At 44.9% G+C, this 27,512-nt stretch overlaps 2 protein-coding genes across 2 annotated transcripts in view; both read left to right on the top strand.

The window, feature by feature from the left end:
• The window catches only part of LOC141126550 (RING finger protein 17-like), a 72,434-nt gene extending 56,361 nt beyond the window's left edge, over window positions 1-16,073 (top strand). The window contains exons 7-11 of the mRNA XM_073612477.1: window positions 2,161-2,262; window positions 10,893-11,082; window positions 14,287-14,365; window positions 15,729-15,860; window positions 16,038-16,073. Of these exons, the coding sequence (XP_073468578.1) occupies window positions 2,161-2,262; window positions 10,893-11,082; window positions 14,287-14,365; window positions 15,729-15,860; window positions 16,038-16,073 (539 nt within the window). The remainder of the gene's footprint in view (window positions 1-2,160; window positions 2,263-10,892; window positions 11,083-14,286; window positions 14,366-15,728; window positions 15,861-16,037) is intronic.
• A 1,307-nt stretch (window positions 16,074-17,380) lies between these two features.
• The window catches only part of RNF17 (ring finger protein 17), a 532,263-nt gene continuing 522,131 nt past the window's right edge, over window positions 17,381-27,512 (top strand). The window contains exons 1-2 of the mRNA XM_073612476.1: window positions 17,381-17,402; window positions 18,246-18,435. Of these exons, the coding sequence (XP_073468577.1) occupies window positions 17,381-17,402; window positions 18,246-18,435 (212 nt within the window). The remainder of the gene's footprint in view (window positions 17,403-18,245; window positions 18,436-27,512) is intronic.

The following is a 27,512-nucleotide window of genomic DNA, read 5'->3' as shown; positions in this document are numbered from 1 at the left end:
ATAACCAATACAGGAAGTTGACTCCCCTATATAACCCCTCCTCCTTCCAGGAGTCCTCAGTTTTTTCGCCAGTGTCTAAGATGTTGGTCACGAGTGAAAATGTGCTCTGAGGAGCTCCAGGGAGGGATCCATGCTGGATTTAAAAAAACCTCCACAACCGGATCCATCCTCGCCACTGAGGCCATAGGATGGTACCTGGGCCTCGCATTGAACGAGGTTTTGCCTGTAAGCTTCTCTTTGAGAGCTGGACCCTAGGAACCAGGACTCTTTTTGGTTTTTCATATTACCTAAAGCTGTTCCTGAGGGGTGCTATACAGGTCCAAAGGAGCGGAGCCCCTATTAAAAAGGGCCCCAGTCTTTGAAGGTTTTATCTATGCCGCCCGCCGTGATGGGTGAAAGTTGGATCTGTCTGTTATATCAGCAGTATCCTGCAGCGAGGATAAGGTAAGGGGAGAAGCCTAGGAACTTTTTTTCAGCCTCGCAATCTGAGAAATTGCTGGTACAAACCTCTTACAGAGATGATTTGTGCCTCTTTCAAGCTACCTCTAGTAGAATCAGCTGATAGTTCTGTTTTTTTCTTAGGTTCCTTGGAACCTTCACTGCCTTTTTCATGCGTTTCCTGTACAGGTACAGAGCCACGCAGAAATTCAACAGATCCATTCTAGATCTAAAAGAATCTAAATCAGTTCCTGAAGATCCGCTCCTTTCTATGGAGTCGATCAAGTCAGTAGTTTCTATCCTGCAAGGAGGAAAACTTCTGGCGCCTATCGGCATGAGGGATGCATATCTGCATGTCCATATTTCCCGCTCACCAAAGGTTTCTGCGGTTCGAAGTAGAACAGCAGCACTTCAGTTTATAGCCTTGCTCTTCGGGCTAGCTACAGCACCTCGAGTGTTCACAAAGGTGCTAGCCCCACCTGTATCCAGGTCAAGGGCACAGGGCTTAAACAGTCTTGGCATACCTAGACGATCTGTTTCTCGGGGACAGACTGCCACCGACAGTGCAGGGCTGCGCGCCCGCGAATGCGTGCATGTCCTGTGTGACTGCTGACGTCATATGACGGCGGCCCAGAACAAGAGCCACACCGCTCCACCGTCATATGACGGTGGGCGGGCGGCAACAGGTTAATGTGCAGGTATAAAACTGCTTTAACACTGTTGCATTGTTTTAAATGGAGCCATTCACACTGGTGCGTAAACATAAGCTGCTTTCAGATCCATTGCACAGAATAAAAATACCTGCGTCTAAGGATATGCGATTTACGTGTGTGTATATGTATGTGTATATATAATATACACACACACACGATTTTGCATGCTCGCAAATTTAGTCTAAACAAAGGGGAAAAATAAATTAAAACAAGTTATGTACACATACACATCTTTACACATTTAAGCACATCTATATGCAGGTATTTTACTGATCATTACGCAGGAACCTTTCTCCCAGAAAAACCATGTGAAAACATCAGTAAAAATGTTTATGGCTGTGTGACTGAAGCATAATGATCACTGCCAGGCAGTCAGAAGCTAAAAGCAAGTTTATAACTGTTAGCAATATGCTTGTTTGAAGTGAATTTTTTGGCTTTCTTCTGTTACTTCTGTTACTTCTTTTAAGTAGCTGTGTATCTTTAAAGTGGTTGCAAACCCACTTTGAAAAACAAAAACAACTATCACCTGCAAGAAAGGCAATAATGAGCTAGTATGCATAGCATACTAGCTCGTTTTGTAATACTGACCTGAGATCGAAGCCCTCGCTGCGGTGCCTGTACACAGCACCGGACGGTTTTTGCAGGAGCCGCCGGTAACGGCACACTTACTGAAGCAGACGGCACGTACGTGCCATTGCTTTAGTGTGCATGTGCCGATAACGTCGGCACATGCAGATACAGGGGATATCTCCTAAACCGTGCAGGTTTAGGAGATATTAGTGGTAGCTACAGGTAAGCCTTATTATATGCTTGCCTGTAGCAAAAAGTGTATTGTAAGGGTTTACAACCACTTTAAAGCCATGTTATTCTAGATAGTCTTGCGGGGAGATTCGGTATGAATCCTGTTTACCATGTATTCTGTGTATAGTTGTGTGTAATTGTTTGCTCAACATTGAATTAAAAGAAAAATAATTGCATATTGCTTTAACTTGTATACTTAATTTTGAAGTTCCAAATACAGAGTTGTACAGCTGTAAATCAAAGAAATTGAAAAAGAGCGAGGGGAAAATGGCTTACAGTCCACCTTTTTCTCAGAAGAAAGGTGATCACGGCAAGTATTTCGTTTTCTTTTTAATCATGCATATTCACCCTTGGGCTTATTCTAAATCGGCCCATAGATGATTAGTTTTTCCATTCAACCAGCAGCTTGAACGGGGGGAAAAAAAATACTTGATTTTTCCCATCCACGCACTCTAGGTGGATGGGGGAATCCTTCCGCTGTGCCGTTGTAATTTAACAGGGAGACTTCCCTGCCATTAGAATACACTGATCAGCACTGCTGGCTATAGCTGATTGCTCTGATCGACTGGCAAAAATCCTATAGGGCAGTTGTTCTGAAGCCAATTGGTAGATCAACAACTTCTGTACAACTACATTACCCATACATGGATCAAATTTCGATCAATGTATGGACAGCTTTAAAATGAAGCTATATTGTCTGAAATCAGTGCTTCTGTCTTTGGGCACCTTATCTGTAAGGGAAAGGACTAATGCTAAGGTAGATTGGAGACCTGGTGGCCAATGCCTCAAATTACAGCTTTTCTGGAATTGTTCAGGTATTTTAGCACCCTCTGTACCTTTTTGTAAGTTTGACTTAAAAAGGATCTTCATTCACTTTGTAAAACATTAAAAAGTCAGCAGTCTCAAATCCTGTAGCCTTGGCAATTTCAGCGGAAGTGGGAGGTGGGTACCTGTTAAAACTAGGTACCCGCTTCCCCATCCAAAAAAAGTTTTCATTATTGGCAGAGGAAAAGCGAAATGTCTAAATTTTTTTCAGTAAAATTCTGCTTTAATGGAGACTTGCAGCCAAAGCTGCTTTTGGCTATACTTTGGACCACAGGAGTGCAGGCACAGGCGGACAGATGCAGCATCCACCGATCCATCTAGGCAAGTATGATTTTGAAATGGAAAGAAACCCATACTTAAGTAATTTTTTTTTTTTGCATGAGAAAATATACCATCACTTTCATGATTATTGCTTGAAAGCTTTATTTTTGAAGAAATCTATTTACTAGAATTGATTTTTGGTGGTGGGAGCATGTCCTAAGAGCCCTTGCACACTGGGGCGGGGGGCGGCGTCGGCGGTAAAACGCCGCTATCATTAGCGGCGTTTTACCGTCGGTATGCGGCCGCTAGCGGGGCGGTTTTACCCCCCGCTAGCGGCCGAGAAAGGGTTAAATACCACCGCAAAGCGCCTCTGCAGAGGCGCTTTGCCGGCGGTATAGCCGCGCCGTCCCATTGATTTCAATGGGCAGGATCGGTAAGGGAGCGGTATACACCCCGCTCCTTCACCGCTCCGAAGATGCTGCTAGCAGGACTTTTTTTACCGTCCTGCCAGCGCATCGCTCCAGTGTGCAAGCCCTCGGGGCTTTCACACTGGAATGAAAGCAGCGGCACTTTCGGGGCGGTTTGCAGGCGCTATTATTAGCGCAATAGCGCCTGCAAACCGCCCCAGTGTGCAAGGGCTCGGGCTCTAATGAAAACTGATTTTCTCAGTCGGTTGAGTATAGTGAGTGTATTACCCAACCCAGTGTTTTGTTCCACTGATTATATGAATTTTAAGTTAAGTTAGTTTTGTATTCAAGTGTGTCCCATAGACCTTCCCTTTCCCTGGCTAGGTTTTGCCATATAATGAACCTCTGCCCATACTATGAACGCCAGAGTGTTTACATATTATGAACAATCAATAGAAGCACTTTAAAACAAGTCATTAATATACAAAGTAGTTATAGGTATTGTCCAGAAATAATCAAAGTATGCAACAGAGAAATCTTCATTTTTTTTTTTTTTATTTCACCAGAATTGTGCCAGAGTGCCAGCCTTCTAATGAAACGTAGATTTTTTCTAAAACAGAAGCAATACTTTGTAGTCTGTTGTGATCTTTGAGAATTTACAGTACAAGCATCTAGATCAGGGGTGGCTTGCTTTGAACCTTTTTCATGGATGTTGAGAATGTTTAAAAATACAAATTTCTATAGTCTGGGCACAGTTGACCCTTTCATGACTAAGCCTATTTCTGACATTTGGTGTTTACAAGTTAAAATCCGTATTTCTCGTTCGTTCATTGACAGATACAGCCTTCCTAACGATAGGGTTATATCGCCTCTATTAGGAATAGGACGAACAAAAAGCAAACGAGCACCTGGCTACGCCCATGGGTCGTCCTTCAGTCAGTATATAACCCCCGCCCCGCTCTAGGTATTCAGTTTTTTTTCTGCCTAGTCAAGCGCAAGGACCTGGCTCCCTGTTGGGACGTGGGGTTCTTTGGATTTTTGTTTTATTTATCTTTATTCCTGTGATGATCTGCAATCAACTGCTGGGCTGGGTGACAGGCTGGATAATATAGATCCTGGTAGTCTCCCCAGCCTGGCCATCGAGCACGCGCAGACTTTGTGTTCGGAGGTCCTGGGGCTATTTTAGGCCATGGCTTTGCGGCCACGGTTTTGTGTTCCCTGTGGGGGGGGCCACGGTTTTGTGTTCCCTGTGGGGGGGGGGGCACGGTTTTGTGTTCCCTGTGGGGGGGCCACGGTTTTGTGTTCCCTGTGGGGGGGCCACGGTTTTGTGTTCCCTGTGGGGGGGGGGGGCACGGTTTTGTGTACCCTGTGGGGGGGGGCACGGTTTTGTGCACCCTGTGGGGGGGGGGGGGGGCACGGTTTTGTGTACCCTGTGGGGGGGGGGGCAGGGTTTTGTGTACCCTGTGGGGGGGGGGGCAGGGTTTTGTGTACCCTGTGGGGGGGGCACGGTTTTGTGTTCCCTGTGGGGGGGGCACGGTTTTGTGTTCCCTGTGGGGGGGGGGCACGGTTTTGTGTTCCCTGTGGGGGGGGCACGGTTTTGTGTTCCCTGTGGGGGGGGGGCACGGTTTTGTGTTCCCTGTGGGGGGGGGCACGGTTTTGTGTTCCCTGTGGGGGGGGGGGGCACGGTTTTGTGTTCCCTGGAGGGGGGGGCACGGTTTTGTGTTCCCTGTGGGGGGGCACGGTTTTGTGTTCCCTGTGGGGGTGGGGGGGGCACGGTTTTTGCCACCTGTGAGGGGCCCCCAGGTCTGTCCTCCCTGTGAGGGGCCCCGGTTCTGTGGACCAGGCCTCGGTCAAGGGGCGCCGTTTTTTTCGCACTTTTGCACCTTTTCAAGATGGTGCAGTGGTGGCTGCGGCGGAGGGCCAGTATCCCTTTGGATAAACGGTTTTGCGCGACGAGCACATTCCCTTCCTCCTCCTATTCGAACAAATTTGTCCATGAGGACGGGGAGTGTCCAAAGTGGTGTTTCCAAAAACACTTGCTGTAAGGTACCCCTTTGGGGAGTCCCTCCTTCAGTAGTGTGATGTTCCACCAGTAGTGGACCCCCCTATCTCTAGGCTGCTCAAGGCAACTGTGGTTCCAATAGAGGAATCTCTGGTTTCTAAAGGCCAGCGGACATACCTGGAGGGGGAGCAGGGTCCCCCTGGCTTTGCTGCATTGGCAGACCTGTTGGTCCAGGTGTTACAGTTGACCACAGTTTCTTTGGTTGCTGTGCTCTATTTCCTCAGTGCTGCTGGGACATGTATTTTAGGATGATAGCATGTCGTGTCTTGATCTTGTCCGGTTAGAAGATAGTTTTCTGGCTGTGTTCCTCCAAGTTAGTTTTCTGCTTCTAAGGGCGTTTGTTGCCAGACTGCTGGCTGTTCTCCGTGGGGGGGCAGTGCAAGCCCTGTTGTGGTCATGGGGACTTTCTAACTTCTATCGACATCACGAATGCTACTTACGCAATCTGTTGTGTACCCGTCTCCAGCACTCCCTTTGGTATTTGCTGTGGGTGCGGGGCATTATGAGCGGGGGGTGTTGCCCCTTCGGGTCTGGCCACCGCTCCTCGGGTGTTTACAAGGTGTTGGCCCCGGATCTGGCGTGGTTACGTCAGTGGGGGTTTTGCGATCCTGGGCTGCCTGGACGATCTTCTTCTCCGACTCCTCGACTACTCCAATTCAGTCTCCTCACACATCACTAACTTACTAACCGACATATCTGTATGGATGTCACACCACTTCCTCAAACTCAACTTGTCCAAAACCGAGCTTATAATATTTCCTCCCCCACGTGCCTCTTCCCCTGACTTCTCTGTCAAGAGCAATGGCAAACCCATCCACCCGTACCCACATGTCAGGGTGCTAGGTGTTATCCTGGATCCTGAACTCTCCTTTCAGCCCCACATCCAATCACTTTCCAAAGCTTGCCGCCTCAATCTCTGCAACATCTCTAAACTACGTCCCTTTCTAACCAATGAAACCATAAAGCTCCTGATTCACTCCCTGGTTATCTCTCGCCTTGACTACTGCAACTCACTCCTCATTGGCTTACCTTTAAACAGACTATCCCCCTTAAGTCCATCATGAATGCTGCTGCCAGACTCATCCACCTTACAAACCGCTCAGTGTCTGCTACCCCTCTCTGCCATTCCCTCCATTGGCTACCACTCGCCCAACGAATTCAATTCAAAATACTAACAATAAGTTAAAAAGCCATCCACAACTCTGCCCCCAGCTACATCACTAACCTAGTCTCAAAATACCAACCTAATCGCCATCTCCGTTCCTCCCAAGACCTCCTGCTCTCTAGCTCCCTCATCACCTCCTCCCATATCCGCCTCCAGGACTTCTCCCGAGCCTCGCCCATCCTCTGGAATTCCCTACCCCAATCTGTCAGACTGTCTCCAAGTTTATCCACTTTTAGGCGATCCCTGAAAACTTTCCTCTTCAGAGAAGCCTATCCTGCCTCCATCTAACAACTGCACTATTTTCTCCATTAGCTCATCCCCCACAGCTATTACCCTTATGTATAACTTGACCCTCCCTCCTAGATTGTAAGCTCTAATGAGCAGGGCCCTCTGATTCCTCCTGTATTGAATTGTATTGTACTTGTACTGTCTGCCCTAATGTTGTAAAGCGCTGCGTAAACTGTCGGCGCTATATAAATCTTGTATAATAATAATATACAGACCTTGACTGATCTCAGGAGTCTATACTATAGGATGTCTGCTTGGCCCTGCCAGATCATTTGAATATCTGAGCCTGACCCGGGCTTCGGCTCTGGACAGTGTGTTGCTTCTCCCGGACAATACTCCGGAAGTTGCGCGATGCGTTTTGTTTTTCATTTTCGGTCCGGCAGGTGGGCTCCTCTGCGGATCTGCATGTGGGTGTTGGGTTCGATGTTATCTATTTTTTTGAAGCTATTCCATTTGCATAGTGCCATACAAGCTCCCTTAGGGGAGATCCTGGCATAATGGGACAAATACCCAGGGTCTTTGGACAGTCGGATTTGGCTGATTCAGGAATGCAGCGTTTTCCCTAGTCTAGTGGCTTTGCTCTCCGGTGCTTCGGTGAGGTAATCCTTTCTCCCCTTGTATTGAATAGGGTGACCACCAATGCCCGTCCGCCCGGGTGGAAGAGGTCCTAGGACTGAGCTCTACTCAGGGTTGTTGGATGTTGGTGAAATCCGGACTACCGGGTGATATCTTGGAACTTCATGTGAACAGACTAGTTCTGGATCATGAAAGGATTGACTTCGGGGGCTCCCGTTACGGATCCAGTCGGGCAAAGGCAACAATGGTGGCGTATGTCCTTTGCCAGGGCAGGCCAAAATACGCTGTTGGCAGCCCTGGCTGTTGCCAGTATCCTCTGGTGGGCAGAGCGTCTCGTCCCGGCCTTTTCTGATATATACGCTTTTCAGGAGTGGAATACTGTAAATCGGATACTTCAGTTGGTTAGGGTTGGACCATGGGGTGGGCCCTTCACTGGGCTGCGTTTCATCGTATTTTCTCCGCGGGGGCACGCCTGAGGTGGTCACGGGATCTTCTGGCGGCTCTAGTGATCCACGTTTACTTTGTCTTTCCTTATTTCCAGCCTTTGCTGTTGCCTTTTGGCAGGATCACGGCTGCAGTGATTTCGGTAATCCTATTGGGTCCGGATGGGTCCCAGTGGTCTGGGTACGTTGACCGGGTGCGCCCGGTCGCCAACGTTTTTCTGGGCGACTGCTTTTCAGGAAGGACCTACGGGCTCATGGACCGTTCTTCCATCCTGTTTTTAAAGGCGCTGGTTTTCAATGGCCTGGCTGTGATGAGCCAGGTGCTGTGGTTTCAAACACGGCTGTTGGGGGATAGAGAAATGGACCTCGCGTACCATCAAGGCCCAGGTGTCAGCCTGGGTGATCTTTTTCAATGTCTCCTGGTCTCGCACTTCCTGGTGCGTATCCTTTTCCAGGGGTTAGACGTCTGTTTCCACCAGTGCGGTTCTTCTACCGCTGTGGGACCTGAACTTGGTAATTTCGGTTCTCCAGAAGTCTCTCGATCTCTTTTTCAAGATCGGGATATTCCATTACTTTCTCTGGCTTGGAGGGTGGTCTCCTGGGGCTATCGCCTCCGCTCACAGAGTGTGAAAAAGGGGGCGTTATCTTGTCATTCACCTTACCCAGGTTAAGGTGGTGCTTTGCCTTTTTTCTACAGAGTTACGTCTTTGGAGTTCCATTTGGGTAAGGACATTGTATTGTCTTGCTTGTGTCCCTAGTCAACACTTTCCGAGGAATTTGTCTTATCTGCCCTGAAGGGGTATTTGCGGCCGGGCCAAGAAAGGGTCGTTCTGGTTTTGTCTACAACCCTTCTCTGGGTGGGGGGGACGGGACTGTTCTGTCAGATGCCTCCTTTCCTGTTATGGTGCTTTCTTCTCGGGCGCTTAGTGCTTCTTGGGCCTTCTGTCATCATGCGTCCGTTGTGCAAGTTGGCAAGGCGACCACTGGTCATCAGTCTACTGGTTCACAAGTCTACGAAGTGAATGAGTTGGCATCGGCGGATGCCTCTATTGGCCGCAAGGTTTTTTTGCAGGCCGCTGGTTAGAGGGTCTATTCCCTCTTGAAGGTTGATCGTTCAGGTTGGGTTCCAGCTTGTCCTGGGTAAAGTTCCTGTTACCTGGTTGGCTCTTGTATTAGCCTTGGGATTTTTCGTTTTCCCACCCCTCATGTTGGCACTGCTTTGGGACGTCCCTATTGTTATGAAGGCTGTCTGTCAATGAACGCATGAGAAAATAGGATTTTTTACTTACCTTTAAAATCCATTTCTCTGAAGTTCATTGACAGACACAGCACCCACACCTCTGTGGAGTTCTTTTGATACTTCTGTTACTGCTTGCTACTAAACTGAATACCTAGAGCAGGGCGGGGGTTATATACCGACTGAAGTACAGCCCATGGGCGTAGCCAGGTGCTTGTTGGCTTTTTGCTTTTTGTTCTGCCTAGTCCTACTCCTAATAGAGGCAATATAACCCTATCATTATGAAGGCTGTGTCAATGAACTTCAGAGAAAAATCCTATTTTTTTTGCTAGAAAATTACTTAGAACCCCCAAACTAATTAAAAAAAAAAAAAAAAAAAAAAAAAAAATATATATATATATATATATATATATATATATATATATATATATATATATACACATACACATACACATACACATACACATACACATACACATACACATACACACACACACACACACAGAATCTAATGGTGATTGTTGCAATATTTTATATTACACAGTATTTGTGCAGCGGTGTTTTAAATGCAACTTTTGGGGAAAAGGGACAATTTCATGAATTTTTTAAAAAAACTAGCCCAATTTTTTTTGTATAATGTGAAAGATGTTACGCCGAGTAAATAGATACCAAACATGTCACGCTTTATACACTCGTGGAATGGCGACAAACTAAGGTACCTCAAAAAATCTCCATAGGCGACGCTTTAAATTTTTTTTTACGGTTACCAGGTTAGAGTTAGAGGAGGTCTAGTGCTAGAATTATTGCTCTCGCTCTGACGATCGCGGTGATACCTCACATGTGTGATCTGAACACAGTTCACATATGCGGGCGCGACTTCCGTATGCGTTTTCTTTGCTGCGCAAGCTCACGGGAACGGGGGCGCTTTAAAAAATGTTTTCCCTTATTTATTTTTATATTATTAAATTGTGTTTTGTGTTTTTTTTTTTTTTTTTTTTTTTTTTTTTTTTAATTTGATCACTTTTATTGCTGTCACAAGGAATGTAAACATCCCCTGTGACAGTAATAGGTGGTGACAGGTTTATGGAGGGATCGGGGTCTAAAAGACCTCCAATCCCTCCTTTGCACTTCAAAGTATTCAGATCGCTGAAAACGGTGATTCTGAATACTGTATATTTTTTTTTTTAAATCTGGCGCCATTGGCAGCCGAGTAAAACAGAAGTGATATCGCTTCTGTGTTTACATTCAGGAGACTGGAACAAAGCCGTTTCCGGCTTCGTGCCAGTCTGTCTCTAGCCACCGGAAGTGGCGGATCGAGGATCGGGTCTCCTGGTGAGACGGGAGGCCTGTTCAGAGCAGCAGGAGGCGGGGGAATGGGGGGTATGTCCTCTCCCGCTCCTCCGGGATAACAATCGAGCAGATTTTAGCCGCATCGGTTGTTATCCCTGGAAAGCCGAGGCCGCATATCTGCGTACGCTCTGCGAGAATGGGTTTTTAAGGAAAGAAATGGATAAAATAATGGTTCAAGATGTGATTTGAGTGCCTTCAGAATGGGTAGATAAAGGTAACTGTTTACAAGTTACATTCACCTCAGTTAATGTTGATGATTGCTTCTGAATGGAGTTCTCCAATATGAAAAGCTTAGTTTCTTAACAAGTGTGTTTTCTTTTTTACAGGCAATGTGGAACTTGTATGCCTCATCCACATTGTTAATCCTTGCAACTTTTACATTCACCGTTTGTCTCAAAACAAGCAGCTTATCATGCTTGAGCGGAGTTTATCTATGCTGGGCCGCACAAGCAGCCATTGTTCTCCTTGTGACATCTTGGAGCTAGGTGAATATTTTTCTTTTCACTGGGATGGTTTGTAAGATGTCATTGTTGCAGTAAGTGGGTAAAAAAATGTTGTTATAAAGACAGCAGCCCATGCATACGGTGTTTTAGTATACGTATAGATTCATGCACAGATATCTATTGAAATCGCCCCTGAAGTCGCCAAAAGTAGTGCAGGAACTACTTTTGGAAATCGGTGCGGCGCTGCACCGATTGGGACGCTCCTATTGCCAGCAATAGGCTCCGATTTGACATGTGATTTGACCTGTCGAATCCCATGTCAAATTGTTCCAATGAGAAGGGGGGCTTAACCAGAAACCTATACAGAGTTGCAATAAGTCTAATTTAAAAACAATCTCTCTAAAGCAATCTGTCAGTTTTTCTCATTCCATCTGCTGGTTAAAAAAAAGAAAAGAAAAGGGGAACTTAAGCTTCTCCTCTCTTACAATGCAATAAGAGCCCTTTCACATTGGGCCACGTCAGCGGTAAAGCGCCACTAGTTTTAGTGGCGCTATTTGGCCACTAGCAGGGAGCCTTTAAACCCCACTAACAGCCGAAGAAAGGGTTAAATGCACCCGAAAAGCGCTGCTGCCGAAGTGCTTTGCAGGCGCTACGGCTGCGGTGCCCATTCATTTCAATGGGCAGGGGCGGTGGAGGAGCACTGTATAACACCGCTCCTCCACCGCCTCAAACACTGCTTGCAGTGGGCGTGGGAAAGCAACTGTCACATTGGTTGTGCTCTCAACCAAACTGTCAAACCATCAAACGACTGGTGTCATAACTGATCACATGTGCAGCATCATTCATTTATTTTATGCAGGCGCTTATATAGCATCATTTTATGCAGCGCTTTACACATATATTGCACATTTAGATCAGTCCTTGCCCTCAATGAGCATACAAGCTAAAGTCCCTAACTCACATCAATAAATAAATGTGCTAGGGCCAATTTATACAGGAGGCATACTAGCATGTGTTTGGAATGTGGGAGGAAACCCACAGGGGCACAGGAGGAACATGCAAACTCCAGGCGGGAATTCAAATTGATGACCCCAGTGCTGTCAGGCGGAAGCCTTAGCCACTGTGTTGCCCATGGCAGTTGAAGGTCAAACAGCGCCTAAGATGGCAGCTTCCTTGGATGATAACGATAGGGTTATCCCATTGTTTGCAGTTGCACCCATTGAGATTAGTGTAACTTAAAGTTGCAGCGATTTTAAAATGTTGCCACCAAAAAGTCACACTGAAAATCGCATCAGTCGCACTGGAAATCCAGTGCGACTTTTTTGGACACAGTATTGTGAATGGAGCAGTTTCCACTGTGTCTCCTGAGATTACTCAGCAGGGCAAATGGGATAGTAAATTTTGTGTGTACCAAAAGCTCTTCTCTGAATAGGTTTTGTTATATAGACTTTGTCAAGGAATGGAGCTGATGCACAAAATACGAAACCAAATACTCCCTAAATGTTGCCTGTTGATGCTATAATAGCTAAGCATGTTTCATTTAAATTATATTGCCACCACCTGAAAATCAGCAATTTAAAAAGCACAAATCATTGAACTTGCATAAATATATAAAACGAAATGTCATGCGTGCAAGAATTGTGCAATCCAAATGCAGAAATATAAATAAAATATAATCCAGCTCCAATTTTTTTTATTACTAATATAGCAGTCTAAGTATATATACATATTGGAAACCACTAGAGAGAGGGTATTACAGTATTTTTTTTTTTTTCGCTCCATAAGACCCACCTAAGTTTTAGTGGAGGAAAACAAGAAAAAAAAATATTCTGAACCAAATGGTGTACTAAAATATTTAATATTATACTACTACTACTACTATAGGTGGATAGTGGACACATACCCCCCTAATCAAATCAGCTCAGCTACACTATGCCTGGGTGGTGGAGGTGGTGGACACAGCAACCCCCCCCCCCCCAGATCAGCTCTTATAGCACAACAGCTCAGGTGACTGGGCCCTGAATACCATGCCAGCCCACACCTCCCACCCCCTTATCAGCTCACCTCAGGCAGCGGAGGACACTGCCATTACAATGCACAACCCCCTCTGGCTGGCTGGCTCTCAGCCTCAGATATACCCGGGCAGCAGCTAGGAAGGAGGACTGGGGACATAGTTTGCAGCAGCAGCTGCCGGTGGAAGGAGCAGGAAGTGAGACTGGACCAGACCACGGCGCGGGGGGGTTCCGGCTGGAAAAAAAAACAGCCAGGGCTCTTGTTGCTTTTGGGATGGTGTCACATCTGGCGGGTGTCAACTGAACTGGTTGCAGAGCGCACCCCCATAGCAACTACACTGACACCCCCCCCATGTTTTGACACCCGGGCAGACCGCCTCCCCCCGCTCCCCCTTGGTATGCCCCTGCAAGGATCCGCCTCACATCCTGTCCTCTCTCTCCTCCACAGAGAAGCTGAGCGCTGGTATTCTGACACGGCCGGGCGGGTGGTGCCTGGTCAGTATTCGCTCCATAAGACGCAGGGGGTGCATCTTATTTTTTTTAGTTCTCCTGCTTCTTTTATTCTTTTAACTTTGAGTATATCCCACACATCTCTCGCATCCGGAAAAAAAAAATAGTTATAAAGTACATACTGTTTAAAAAAGAAAAAAAAAGCGTTTGTGCTTGGGTTACATTGTTTGTTACACTGGTTAAAGTATTACACTTTGATCAGCTTTGTTTAATATTTTATTTTGGTGATGGCTAAAAAAAAATATTTTTATGTTCTGTTCACACTTGCCCTTGTGAATTTTATGTCAAGCGCACAGATTGCACATGTTGCAGAACAGCTCTGGAACGCAGAGAAACACCACATTTGTCTGAGAAGAAAAACACAGGTGACTGAACATGGTGTGAATGGACCCTAAAGGAGAAAGGAGTGCTATCAGAATTCACATTTAATCCTTTGCCTCCCCAGTTCAGTTACATTTACTGTACTTACAAGTTCCATGCAGTTGAATCGGACCTTCACTCAAAAATGAAAGTGCCGTTTATCACCCCCCCACCAAATACATTTAAGTTTTTTTTTTTTTTTTTTTTTTTTCTTTTTCTTATTGAAACATTTTTTTTTTTTTTTTACATGTACCCACCCGCACCCACTTCATTTCTCACCTAGGTGAGAATTAAGTTCATTTTGGAGTTTTTTTTTGTTAGTGTCCTAAGGTAAAGGATATTTTCTCTACTGACAGAAGCTTACTTTTTTTTCCCTCTTTCTCTCTACTTTACAGGTCCAGGGCTGTGGGCTTTCTGGTGCAGAGCCCTGTCTCTGTAGACCCTTGCTGGCGTAAGCCCATTGTGAAGGAGGAGGTAAATCCCTTGTCACAAGGGGTGAATCCCCTGCTAAACCTGTCTACTGGATTATTGTGAGGGTGGAAGTCTTTAAAATTCAGCTTGTTCATCAGGATGGCCAGGGTTAAGTTTTATCTTAACTCCAAATTTGGTCTATAGTGGTGCTTATGCACCTGCTCATATTCACATGGCTGTAGCTCTTTCTATGTGGCTTCTTTGTCAGGGGACTTAACTGCAACCGAGCTCCCGCTTCTGCCTCTTCTGAGAGCACATTAGAGGTAGCTATTATCATGCGACTATGAGCTCCAGGACCATGACGCCTCTCATGGCCCAGCCATTATACGCGGTCCCTCCTATCCCCTACAGTTGCTGCTCACTTATATGGGAGCTGGAGCAACGGGATCACGTGACTGGACCGAAGTAGATTAAGAATAGGTAAGTATACAGATCTTTTTTTTATACAGGTTAGGCAGGAAGAGGAGACATTTATAGTTGGGCTTTTTTCCACTTTAGGATTCAGTAGATAAGGTTGTACTCTCTTTAAAATGCTCTCATCTTTGGCGGCCTCTTCCATGCAACATATGTCTAGGTCTGTGGCACTCTTTCAGGCTATTGTTGTCTGGGCTAGGTGCCTGGCCTAAAATCCTAGTACCATCCTTACCAAAGCTTTGGTCCACAATCCAAGAAATCTTTTACCTGTAGCCTTGCACTACTGTGTGAAGGACTTTGTAGATACACTTTGCCAAATCTCCAAAATTCTTCTTTCTAACTGCTTGTGCAGCATTCTTATAGCTTAATTGCTCTTTAGCTAAACTGTTATTTTTTAAAAGGTGAATACCAGTTTGGCTTCCCCTAACGGAAATCACATGGGGGAAAGTGCACTTTTCTCTTCAAGGGAAAAAAGTCTTGCTCCTCTACAAGTAGGTTTTCTACTTCTGGGGTTGGGTTCCTTTCATCCCTTTTGGTCTTCCAATGGCACGTCTGAGGCACAAACATACTATACAAGTAGTCATGGCCCTACAAATCGGCCAAGAGTGGTGCAAAGGCCTTTTCACAGTGTTCAGTGATGCCCCACCTCTCAAAGTGGGCCGCTGTCTATTGGACTTCTTGGTCATTTGGCTCCAGAAAATCTGACACCTGGGTCTTAGAATAAAATTTCCAGGCACTGCGGGCTGGTGTTTTGCACTCTACCTCCTTTACGCATTCATACTGGTCACAGTCCCCTTATTGACCGATGCATCCTCTTGCTGCTGTAGAGATACTTTTCTCAAGGCGTAATTATCTTGTTCAGCAGGTGCACAATTAAAAGGTTTTTAATAGAACCCTCTTGGGGGTACGCTGTTGCATTCTGTATGTAATGACTCTTAACTTGTTCTTACAGGTTGAAAAGTTTTGCATGAAAAATGCCAGTTCAGTTATCACCTTCCTTCTGAGAAATGTTCTTGCCTTAATGGACATCTGGGATGTCCATTTGTACCTTTTTATCTTTCCATTTCACTATCTGCATTTTGCAGTAGGTGATCAACCTTACCAATTTGTTTCTTTGTTCTTTTCTTTCTTTTGGCCTGTTCATGGCCACCCGGGTCTAAACCAAGGTTCTTGCCCCAGTTAGGACTCTGCTCCATGCTCTGGGATTCATATTGTAGGGTACCTTAATGAATCTGTCCTTCCTGTGCCTGTTATCCAACAGCTGGTACAGACTGCAGATCTTCGTATGGATTATTAATCTGAAAAAGTCATGGCTGTACCATGCTCCTGAATACAAACACTGCCCTGTCCGGGATCTTCTTATCTCAAAACAAGCTTATGTTCTTTCATTCTCATGCCGGAGCCAAGGTTCATGCTGCATGAGAGTCTTGGTTCTCAGGTCTCTTACAGTAGTTTCCTCCTTTGAAGTGGTGCCATGCACCATTTTCACTCCATTGCAACTCAACATTTTGACTGCGTCGAATAAGCAATTTCGGTTCTTGGGCTGGGCATCTGACCTCCCAAGGCCAGACTCTAATTCTGGGTACACAAGGTAAGATTTTTTTTTTTTTAGTTCAACCCAGTGAACTGAGCAAAAAAAAAAAAAAACGTACAAACACATCCGATGGTAGTGAAGTGTTCTCTTCCACTGAGATATTGTGTTCTGACAAGGGACTGTGCCCCCCCCCGCCAGCACACAGTGATCAGTGCTTGGAGCCATAGGCTGCGAGTGCTGATCAGATGCTGGTTTTCCAGCATGCTCGTTTGACAGAAGCCGAACGTGAGCCTGTTTTTGTTGGGCGAGGAGCTGTACACATTGGCAAAAAGTTGGGCGCTTTCTGCCAACCGACCGTTTTTCAGACAATTTTCGGCCCACGTATACCCGGCTTAATGCAGTAGATCTCCAAAGCAGCGATGGAGTTAAAGTTCTTTCTTACACAGTCGTGAAGGATCCTCATGATATTTACCAAGCTGTCAGACTGGGTAGTGTTCTTGGATGGCTTCTTCGTGCAGAGGAATTGGTATTTGGAAAAAGCTTGCCTTCCCAATAACATCCTGTAACTCAGGGCAATTCTTTTGTCCCGTTATCAATGTGCTCTTCTGCTGTGAGGACACCCGACTATATTTTTTTTTCTACGATTCTATGTCTCTTTCCTACATCATTCATCAAGGAGGCTTTATAATTTGACTAGTTCTAAAGAAATTGGACTCAAACCTTTCTTGGGCAGAACTTCAAGTTCCTGTTCCCTGTTCACATCCTGGGTGGGGGGACTGGTAGGCAGATTTTCTCAGTCTTCTGCTGAATCTAGAGGAGAATTTTCAATGCCCCATGTCACAAATGGTTGATCATGGCTGTACTAAAATCTAGATGCAATACCAAACTGAAATGGTGTGTCCTCGGATCCAGGAACTCTTGGGCACTCGCTGTGGATGCTCCCGTGATGCCGTTTGTCAGTTCATCTTGATCTATGTCTTTCCAGTCACATAACCGCAAACTCCAGCTCCTCTGTTTTTCAATGAATTGTTTCTGTGCCTTGTGGGAGATGACTCTCTCCACCATTGACAATGGCTGCAGCAGTTAAAGCTAGTGGGTGAGGTCACAAATTTCTGTAATTCAGCTCCATTGTCAGGCTCACCAAGCTATATAAAATAGCCAGAAGTTCATGTGATTGCTCGAAAATAAGAATAAAAAGGGGTATTAATACAGGGGTTTTATAACTGTATGGAACTTGTCTAAAAGCAGTGGGGAAGCAGTAGCTGAAAGGGGATTATTTAAGCCCTAACCTTCTATTTTAAAAGTAAAGTACATAATTTATAACAAATCATGGACTACTAGGGTGTTTGTTAAAACATAATTATATCTCCTTGATACAAGTGAATGAAGGGACAAGTGGCAGATTCTCTGTAACCTAGATTCTCTTCAACCTAGGTCAGTAGATCTAATTTTACTTAAAGGTGTTGTAAAGTCAGAATGTTTTTTTTTTTTATCTTAATGCATTCTAGGCATTAAGATAAAAAGCTTTCTGTGTGCAGCAACCCCCCCCAATACTTATCTAAGCCCCATCTCTGTCCAGCGATGTCCACGAATGTCTCGGCCGTCCGAGACGCTCCCTCCTGATTGTCTGAGACACAAGTCAGTTAGCCAATTAGGAGAGAAAGGGGGTGGGGCTGAACTGCAGCTCCGTGTCTGAATGGACACACGGAGCTGCAGCTTGGCTTGGGTGCCCCCATAGCAAGATGCTTGCTGTGGGGGCACTCAACAGGAGTGAGGGGCCAGGAGCTCAGAAAAGGGACCCGAGAAGAGGAGGATCTGGGCTGCTCTGTGCAAAACCACTTCACAGAGCAGGCAAGTATAATATATTCGTTATTTTTATAGAAAGAGGTTACAATCACTTTAAAAATAACATTAATTTTGTTGTCTTGCAAATAGGAGAAATTATAGCTTTTAGAAGTTCAAACCGCCAATCCTGGTACCGTGGAAGGATTACTGAGCTGATTCCATTAGAAAGTAAATACATCCAGAAACCTTGTGGCCCAGCCAGATATCGGGTTGAAGATATTGCACGTATAACACTTTTCCTGCTTGACCACGGAAACTCTGAGATATTCATTGTAAAAAGGTAGGTTTTGCTATGTATTTAATAACATAACATTTTTTAATTAATTAAAGGGAGTCTGTGAGTATAGAGATACCGGCGTGTTTGTGAATGCAGGGATGGCTAACAATTATCATTGTTGATTCACTGCTTAGTGAGTCAATAAGCTGGACATGTCTGGTTGTTAAATGTGGGACTATCTGATATTACACATGCTCATTCTGGACCAGTGACACACCAAGTAATGAGGCAAGTATAAGGATGCCATCCCTAAATCGTGCACCTTTTTAAAAAAAAAAAAAAAAAAAAGCGCAATGTTGGGCATATATTTTTCTACCAATTTTTGGGTTATCAATGTGCCCATGGTTGAAAACGGACTATAAATAGATTGACTCATTTGTAAATTGTTGCCTAAATGAGGATTTGACAATTGTTAAAAGAAAGGCCTTTACCTTACAGCTTCTTTAGCTTAGCTCATTCTTCCAAGGTGGAAGGACATCTTTTCACTGCCGTGCTGAATTTGGACTTTGAAAGTTCTTTAATCTTCCAACTGCTGGTAATTTTTTTTTATTTCTATTTTTTTTATTTGTGGTAGTCTCTGACGTTAGCCAATGAGTGCATTAACCACTTCAGCCCTGTAAGATTTGGCTGCTCAATGACCAGAGCACTTTTTACAGTTTGGCACTGCGCTACTTTAACTGGTAATTGCACGGTCATGCAATGCTGTAACCAAACAAAATTTGCGTCCTTTTTTCCACACCCACCAATAGTTTTTTTTTTTTTTTTTTTTTATGGTATTTGCCTCTGCGAGCTTTATTTTTTGCCATAGAAAAGGAAAAACTGAAAATTTTGAAAAAAAATGATATTTTCTAGGGATGCACGAAGTATCGGCCGCCAAAACATATCGGCCGAAAATGGCCCATTCGGCAAAAAGCCGAAAGAATTTTTGCCGATACCGAAAGGGGCGGGGGTGGGGCCCGCCTATCAGGGGGGCTTCCTATATCGTAGGAGAGAGGAGAGCCGCCGCCTGTTTGATTACAGCGCCGGGAACATCACAGCTTTCATTTCAATAGCTGTGTGTTCCCCGCTGCGCGCTGTCACATACAGCCCCCCCCCCCCCTGTCCGAGCACTTTGATAGACAGATCACCTGTCCGATGGGATGGGTGATCTGTCTATCAAAGTGCCCGGACAAGGGGGAGGGGCTGTATGTGATGGCGCGCAGCGGGGAACACACAGCTATTGAAATGAAAGCTGTGATGTTCCCGGCGCTGTAATCAAACAGGCGGCGGCTCTCCTCTCCCTTCACTGGCTGCACTACTGGGGGCACAGGCTGCACTACTGGGGGCACAGGCTGGCTGCATTGATCTCTTGTATCATGTCCGCAGTCTCTTAACTCTCTGACCATGTCCTGTACCATGTCCCCAGTCTCTGACCATGTCCTGTACCATGTCCCCAGTCTCTGACCATGTCCTGTACCATGTCCCCAGTCTCTGACCATCTCCTGTACCATGTCCCCAGTCTCTGACCATCTCCTGTATAAAAATATTTTTAAAAACAGTCACTTTTGGTTTTCGGGATCAAGGAAGATTTATTTTCAGTATCGGTTTCGGCCCCAAAAAACCTATTCGGTGCATCCCTAATTTATTTTCTACTTTTTATTATTAAAAAAATCCAATAAACTCAATTTTAGTAATACATTTAGGCCAAAATGTATTCAACGACATGTCTTTGGTGAAAAAGTCAAGCATATATTTATTGGTTTGTGCAAACGTCATAGCATCTACAAACTAGTGTACATTTTCTTGAAATTACGCAGCTTTTAGTTTGACTGCCTATCATTTTTGAGGTGCTAAAATGGCAGGGTAGTACAACCCCCACCCCCCAAATGACCCCATTTTGGAAAGTAGACACCCCAAGGAAATTGCTGAGAGGCATGTTGAGCCCATTGAATATTTTATTTTTTTGTCACAAGTGTTTGAAAAATGACAAAAAAAACTTACACAAAGTTGTCACTAAATGATATATTGCTTACAAATGCCATGGTTATATGTGGAATTACACCCCAAAATACATTCTGCTGTTTCTCCTGAGTATGGGGGTAACCACATGTGTAAGACTTTTTGGGAGCCTAGCCGTGTACAGGACCCTGAAAACCAATCACTGCCGGCTTTCTAAGGGTGTCAATTTTTGATTTTACTCTCCACTACCTATCACAGTTTTGAAGGCCATAAAATGCCAAAATAGCACACCCCCCCCCCCAAAATGACCCCATTTTGGAAAGTAGACACTTCAAGCTATTTGCTTGAGAGGCATGTTGACGCCTTTAGAAAGCCTGAAGGCGGTGCTTGGTTTTTGGGGTCCTGTACGCGCCTAGACTCCCAAAAAGTCTCACAAATGTAGTATCCCCTTATTCAGGAGAAGCAGCAGAATGTATTTTGGGTGTAACTCCACATATAACCATGCCATGTTTGAACAATATATCATTTAGTGACAACTTTGTGTAAAAAAAAATTAGGGCTGTTACTAATTAAAATTTTCGTGTTCGATTAATGGATTTTTTTTTAAATCGATTAATCGACTAATTTTCGATTAATTATACAGTAGGGACGGAAAGTATTCAGACCCCCTTAAAGTTTTCACTCTTTGTTATATTGCAGCCATTTGCTAAAATCATTTAAGTTAATTTTTTTCCTCATTAATGTACACACAGCACCCCATATTGACAGAAAAACACAGAATATTAGAAAAGAAAAACTGAAATATCACATGGTCCTAAATATTCAGACCCTTTGCTGTGACACTCATATATTTAACTCAGGTGCTGTCCATTTCTTCTGATCATCCTTGAGATTGTTATACACCTTCATTTGAGTCCAGCTGTGTGTTATTATACTGATTGGACTTGATTAGGAAAGCCACACACCTGTCTATATAAGACCTTACAGCTCACAGTGCTCAGGACCTCAGACTGGGCCGAAGGTTTACATTCCAACAAGACAATGACCCTAAGCACACAGCTAAAATAACGAAGGAGTGGCTTCACAATAACTCCGTGACTGTTCTTGAATGGCCCAGCCAGAGCCCTGACTTAAACCCAATTGAGCATCCCTGGAGAGACCTAAAAATGGCTGTCCACCAATGTTTACCATCCAACCTGACAGAACTGGAGAGGATCTGCAAGGAGGAATGGCAGAGGATCCCCAAATCCAGGTGTGAAAAACTTGTTGCATCTTTCCCAAAAAGACTCATGGCTGTATTAGATCAAAGGGGTGCTTCTACTAAATACTGAGCAAGGGGTCTGACTCCTTGGGACCATGTGATATTTCAGTTTTTCTTTTTAATAAATCTGCAAAAATGTCAACAATTCTGTGTTTTTCTGTCAATATGGGGTGCTATGTGTACATTAATGAGGAAAAAATGAACTTAAATGATTTTAGCAAATGACTGCAATATAACAGAGTGAATATTTTAAGGGGTTCTGAATACTTTCCGTCCCCACTGTAACACACATACAGATCCAACTACTTTTAGCTGATTTAGCACCGTTGTTATGGCAACGGCCGAAGCCGGACATAGCGGGGCATGGCTAGGATGTCACACGTCATAATCGCAGCCTCGCCGTGCCCATAATCGCAGCCTCGCCGTGCCCATAATCGCAGCCCCATTGTAGTCAGTGCCTGGATTACACAGTCTGCGGGCATCTTCCGCTGTGTGTGTCTCAGAGCCAAGTGTGAATACTTTGGCCACGCTGTGAGAAAAGTCCTGCCCTCCTCCTAGATCAGCTTGTGTGATAGACAGGGCACTGTGTCTGTCACACGAGCTGATCTAGGAGGAGGGCGGGACTTTTCTCACAGCGTGGCCAAAGTTTTCACACTCAGCTCGGAGAAACACAACGGGAGATGCCCGCAGACTGTGTATGACATATAGTGGAGGAGGGAGCTCTGGGCTGCAGCCACAGCTTGGCCCAAAGTGGCCCCAGGGCAGGCAGCCCACCGATCAAAAAAAATTACGATTAATCGAGGAATTAATCGTTAATTTCCGCAGCCCTAAAAAAAAAAAATAAAAAAATTTAGTAATTTTCTCGAAATTTGTGGCAAAATATAAAAATTTCATGGACACAGCATACCTCTCAGCAAATAGCTTGAAGTGTCTACTTTCCAAAAAGGGGTCATTTGTAGGGGTTTTGTGCCATTTTGACATTTCATGGCCTCTGAAACTGATAGTGAGGAAGTGAAATAACCATTTTACACCCTTAGAAAGCCTGAAGGCGCAGATTGTTTTTCGGGGTTCTGTACACGGCTAGGCTCCAAAAAAGTGTCACACATATGGTATCCCCGTACTCAGGAGAAGCAGAAGAATGAATTTTGGGGTGTAATTCCACATATGCCCATAGCATGTTTGCGAAATATATCATTTAGTGACAACTTTGTGCAAAAAAATAAATAAAAAGTTTGTCATTTTCCTGAAACTTGTGGCAAAATATAAAATATTCCATGGACTCAACATGCCTATCAGCAAATAGCTTGGTGTGTCTACTTTCCAAAAAGGGGTAATTTGGGGGGTTTTGAACTGTGCTGGCATTTTATGCACAACATTAAAATCTTATGTCACACATCACCCACTCTTCTAACCACTTGAAGACAAAGCCCTTTCTGACACTTTTTGTTTACATGAAAATATATATATTTTTTTTGCTAGAAAAATACTTATTACATGTATTTTTTTTTTTTTAAAGCAAAGGCCCTAAAGATTAAAATGGTGGGTGTTGCGATTTTTTTTTTTTTCACACAGTATTTGCGCAGCGATTTTTCAAACACAATTTTTTTGGAAGAAAAACAATTTTTAATTTTAATGCACTAAAACACACTATATTGTCCAAATGTTTGATTAAATACAAAAAATCTTATGCCGAGTACATGGATACCAAACACGACATGCTTTAAAATTGCGCACAAACGTACAGCGGCACCAAACTACATACATTTTTAAAAGCCTTTAAAATCCTTTACAGGTTACCACTTTAGATTTACAGAGGAAGTCTACTGTTAAAATTACTGCCCTCGACCTGACCTTCGCGATGATACCTCACATGCATGGTGCAATTGCTGTTTACATGACACCAGACCGACGTTTGCCTTTGCGCATGAGCACGGGGGGACAGGGGTGCTTTTTTTATTTTTAAACTGTTCCTTTCATTTTTTTAATTTATTTTTTGGTATCTCAGGGAATTTAAATATATCCCCTTTAATAGTAATAGGTAGTGACAGGTACTCCTTTTTTTTTTTTTTTTTTAAATGTGGTCTGTTAGACCCTAGATCTTTCCTCTGCTCTCAAAGCATCTGACTACACCAAGATTGGTGTGATAAAATCCTTTCCCAATGGCGCTGTTTATATGCGGCGAAACCTAAGTAATGAAATGCTCGTAGCTTCTGGTTTCTTAGGCCATAGAGATGATTGGAGCCTTTCTGGTCTCCGATCAGCTCAGTTCAGCTGGCGAAACCACCGGCTACATTCTCTGGTTCCCTGTTGGTACAGGGCAGCCTGAGAAAACCATGGATGGGGGGGGTGGGGGGGTTGTTCCCTCCCACTGCTTGTAAAAGCAGTCTAGAGGCTAATTAGCTGCTAGGATTGCTTTTACATGAAAGCCGACCGCTGGCTGAAAAGAATACCAAGATGATACCTAAACCTGCAGGCATCTTTCTGGTATAACCACTCAAAGTCCAGTAACATACCAATACGCTGCTGGTCCTTGTTGGGCAAGGTTGTATTCTTGGACACAGAGGGGTTTCTCCACAACACCAGTCACCATTTGAATTTGGTCCGCCCTGTCTGTGTGAAGAAAGGACAGAACGAAAACATTCTTATTATCCCTCCACTTCACAGCGAGCAAATTATTACATCTTAAGCAGGCTCTCTCCCCCAGCCTAAGATGGGAATTTACAAGCCGCTGGGGTAAGCCCCGGCGATTTAGATGTTCCATGATCAAACAAGTGAATAAAAAGTGGCATGCTTGTGTAATAATTGGACACATACAAGTGGTACCCCTTTCATAATAAAGGTGACAACAAGTCCCACGCAATCTTACCAGTGCTCCCTATGTAGTCTGGGCAGTTCTCCAGCTCTACGTAACTATCTCTTCCCTCGTAAACCATAAACTTTATGTATAGCCTGTTGCCCTGTCACAGAGCTTGTACATCATGACCCCATAGCTGACACGCTTGCTGGGAAGATACTGTTTGACTGACAAGCGGCTAGAAAACGTAATTAGGGGCTCAACGTAGACAACTTGATCGGGAGTAAACAAGGCTGCAAACTGTTGGTTGAAGTGGTTTATGAGGGGCCAAATTTTGTAGAGCTGATCGTATTCAGGGTCACCCTGAAGATGATAGTTAATTGTCCTTGAAATGCATGAACCGCAAGATCTGCTCGTATCGTGTCCTGGTCATGGAGGCAGAGAACGAGGGCATATGGTGAATTGGGTCAGTGGACCAATATGACCGCAGCTCACTTTTTTTAGTTATGCCCATGAGGAGGGATAGGCCCAGGAAGGTCTTAAATTCGGAGACCGTAATAGGTCTCCAGTCTCTGGCAAGGGTCAACTGGGGATTAGCGGCAATGAATTGACCAGCATACAAAATGGTTTGGTCCACAATAGATCTATAGAGGTCTTCGGTGAAAAACTGCGAATAAAAATCAAGTAGCGTAAAATCAACTGTTTCCACCTGAATTCTGGGTTGGCCAGTGAATGGGGGAAGTACGGGTGCTGCAGAAGTGGTGGGCTCCCAAATCGGATTGGCAAATGCAGCAGGAAGGGCACGATGGGCCTGTTTGTCTTCTTCGCGGCTGCGGGACACTAGTTGTGCTAGCCACCTCACCAGCTTGAACTGCACTTATGGGACTCACCAAGTCACCAAGTGTTACAGCAGTGCTGGATGTACGACCAGGATGTACTAGGTCGCTGGTGCTTGCCAGTTCACCTGAAGGGTGATCGGCACTAGTACGGGCTCTCTGCTCCATACGAGGTACCTGTGTTTCTTGCACCTCAACAACAGCAGATAAACAGGGTCGGGTACACCTGAACCTGGCAGGGACCACTACTCTGTTGTCAGAGCCATGTCAGGGTGCCGCTGCTGTTTACAGGTTTGCATTCTGAGCCTGAATATGACAGATGGGTGAGTTCCTCTTCACTCTCATCTGTCATGCTCAGAAACGTGTAGGCCTCTTCATAGTGTACCTTCGATTGGACATTTTGGCCTCCAAATTTACTGGTGCAACTAGTGAGACTCTCAGGAAAAAAGAGCACCTGACTGTCAGCACTGCTTCACACGCTACCAAAAATACTGTTCGTGTTCGCAGGGATCAGGCCTGACTCTGCGAATGCTGCAGTTATGTGTTTAGTGTTTTGTAAGTGACAGTGATCGATTGATACTGCACTTGGGTGGGTGGGCGGAGGGCCTAAACGTAGGTGCTAGCAGGTATCTGGGCTGATCCCAATAACACTGCGTTTTTTGGGAAACCTAAACTGCTGGGGACGCTAATATAGTTTTGATCAGATCAAAGATATCGATCCGTTCAGACACTATACTACTAAGGGAGGTGTATGGTGCGTGCGTGGGTGTTTGCGCTACTGGCACTAATCTGATGCTGCCTGTTATCACCCGCCGGGTGATCAGGGGGTTAAAACCTTTTTATTAGGTAATGTACGGCGGTTGCCCTGACGCTATAAATAACTGACCAGCGTCACCCGTGACATTAATGCGGTGATCACTGGTGACGGGATGATCAAGGGGTTAACTTTTATTAGGGGGGTTTAGGGGGGGTCCCTAGACCTGTCTGGGCCTACTACTAAGTACCCTGATTAGTGTCACAAATGACACCAGTATAGTGATCAAAGAAAAATACGAACACTGCACTGGGTGACTCAGTGACAGGGAGTGAAGGGGTTAACTCACATTTGGATGTCCTCTCTCTCTGGAACAGAAAAGAATTCCAGAGAGGGAGATGACATCACTTCCCCTGCCTGTGTTTACTCTTACAGACAGGGGAAGTATTTCATTCATCAGAACTGATCAGCAGGTCCAGGCCAGAAATCATTGGCCTGGGCCTAGAGACTGATTCTTCTGAAATGAATCCAATTGTAGCGGCCGCCTAGGGGGGCGCATGCCCGACGTAAGTTAACGTTGTTTCATCCACCTGTGGCATTCTGCCGCAGTAAGACTGCGGCATCTGGTCAGGAACTGGTTAAAAGGGAGCACTTGCCAGCTATAGTTCCTCTTTTGAAGATAGCAGCATGCCTGGAAGATGCTTGATCTAAATCGACTCTGCAAGGTTGAAAAGCCAGTTCCTATAAGTGGTTATAAAGGCTGAAGATGTTTTACTTTCATGCATTCTATGTATGAAGGTAAAAAACCTGTGTACTGCTCCCCTCACAGCCCCCCCATCCTCCATACTCACCTAAGCCCCCTCTCGATTCAGCGATATGCACGGGAGCCTCGGCTTGGCCTGGTCTCTCTCTCCTCATTAACACAAATAATTAAAGAGATAATGCAAATATACAAAATTTAAAAATCCACACACATGAGATGAGATCCTCCCCATCCTAAGGGAGTTTGTTGAGTTTAATCAGGGAACGGTGTCCCCCCCTGTGTTATGGGACACCCTCAAGGCGTTTCTTAGAGGGGTTCTGATACAGCAGACGGCTAAATTCAATAAAGAGGCTGGGAGTGAGGAAGAGGGCTCTCTGAGGGAAGCTCTTGAGGCCGAAAATAATTTTATTAGAAACCCAACCCCGGAGTCGGAAAGCACTTGGCAAGAGAAACAACAAAAGTATAAATTAATGGTCATGCAGAAAGCAGAGACTAGACGCCTTCTTCAGAGACAGGAATTTTTGGTCGAGGGTGAGAGAGTGGGAAGGACATTAGCTATGCTAGTAAAATCAAACGCGGCTCCATCCATGGTCCTCGCCATTAGATCGCAGAGTGGAGATATAGTATCAAACACCCCAGAAATAGTACAAGCCTTCCGGGCTTATTATAAAAAACTCTACTCCTCGCAGAAAAAGGGTAAGGAGGTTAAGATGGAGGACTTTCTGGGGGGCTGT

The sequence above is a fragment of the Aquarana catesbeiana genome, linkage group LG02 (genome assembly GCF_042186555.1).
Source record: "Aquarana catesbeiana isolate 2022-GZ linkage group LG02, ASM4218655v1, whole genome shotgun sequence".
Classification (NCBI taxonomy): domain Eukaryota; kingdom Metazoa; phylum Chordata; class Amphibia; order Anura; family Ranidae; genus Aquarana; species Aquarana catesbeiana.
The sequence above is the reverse complement of the archived record's forward strand: the minus strand, read 5'-3'. Positions and strand labels throughout refer to the sequence as shown.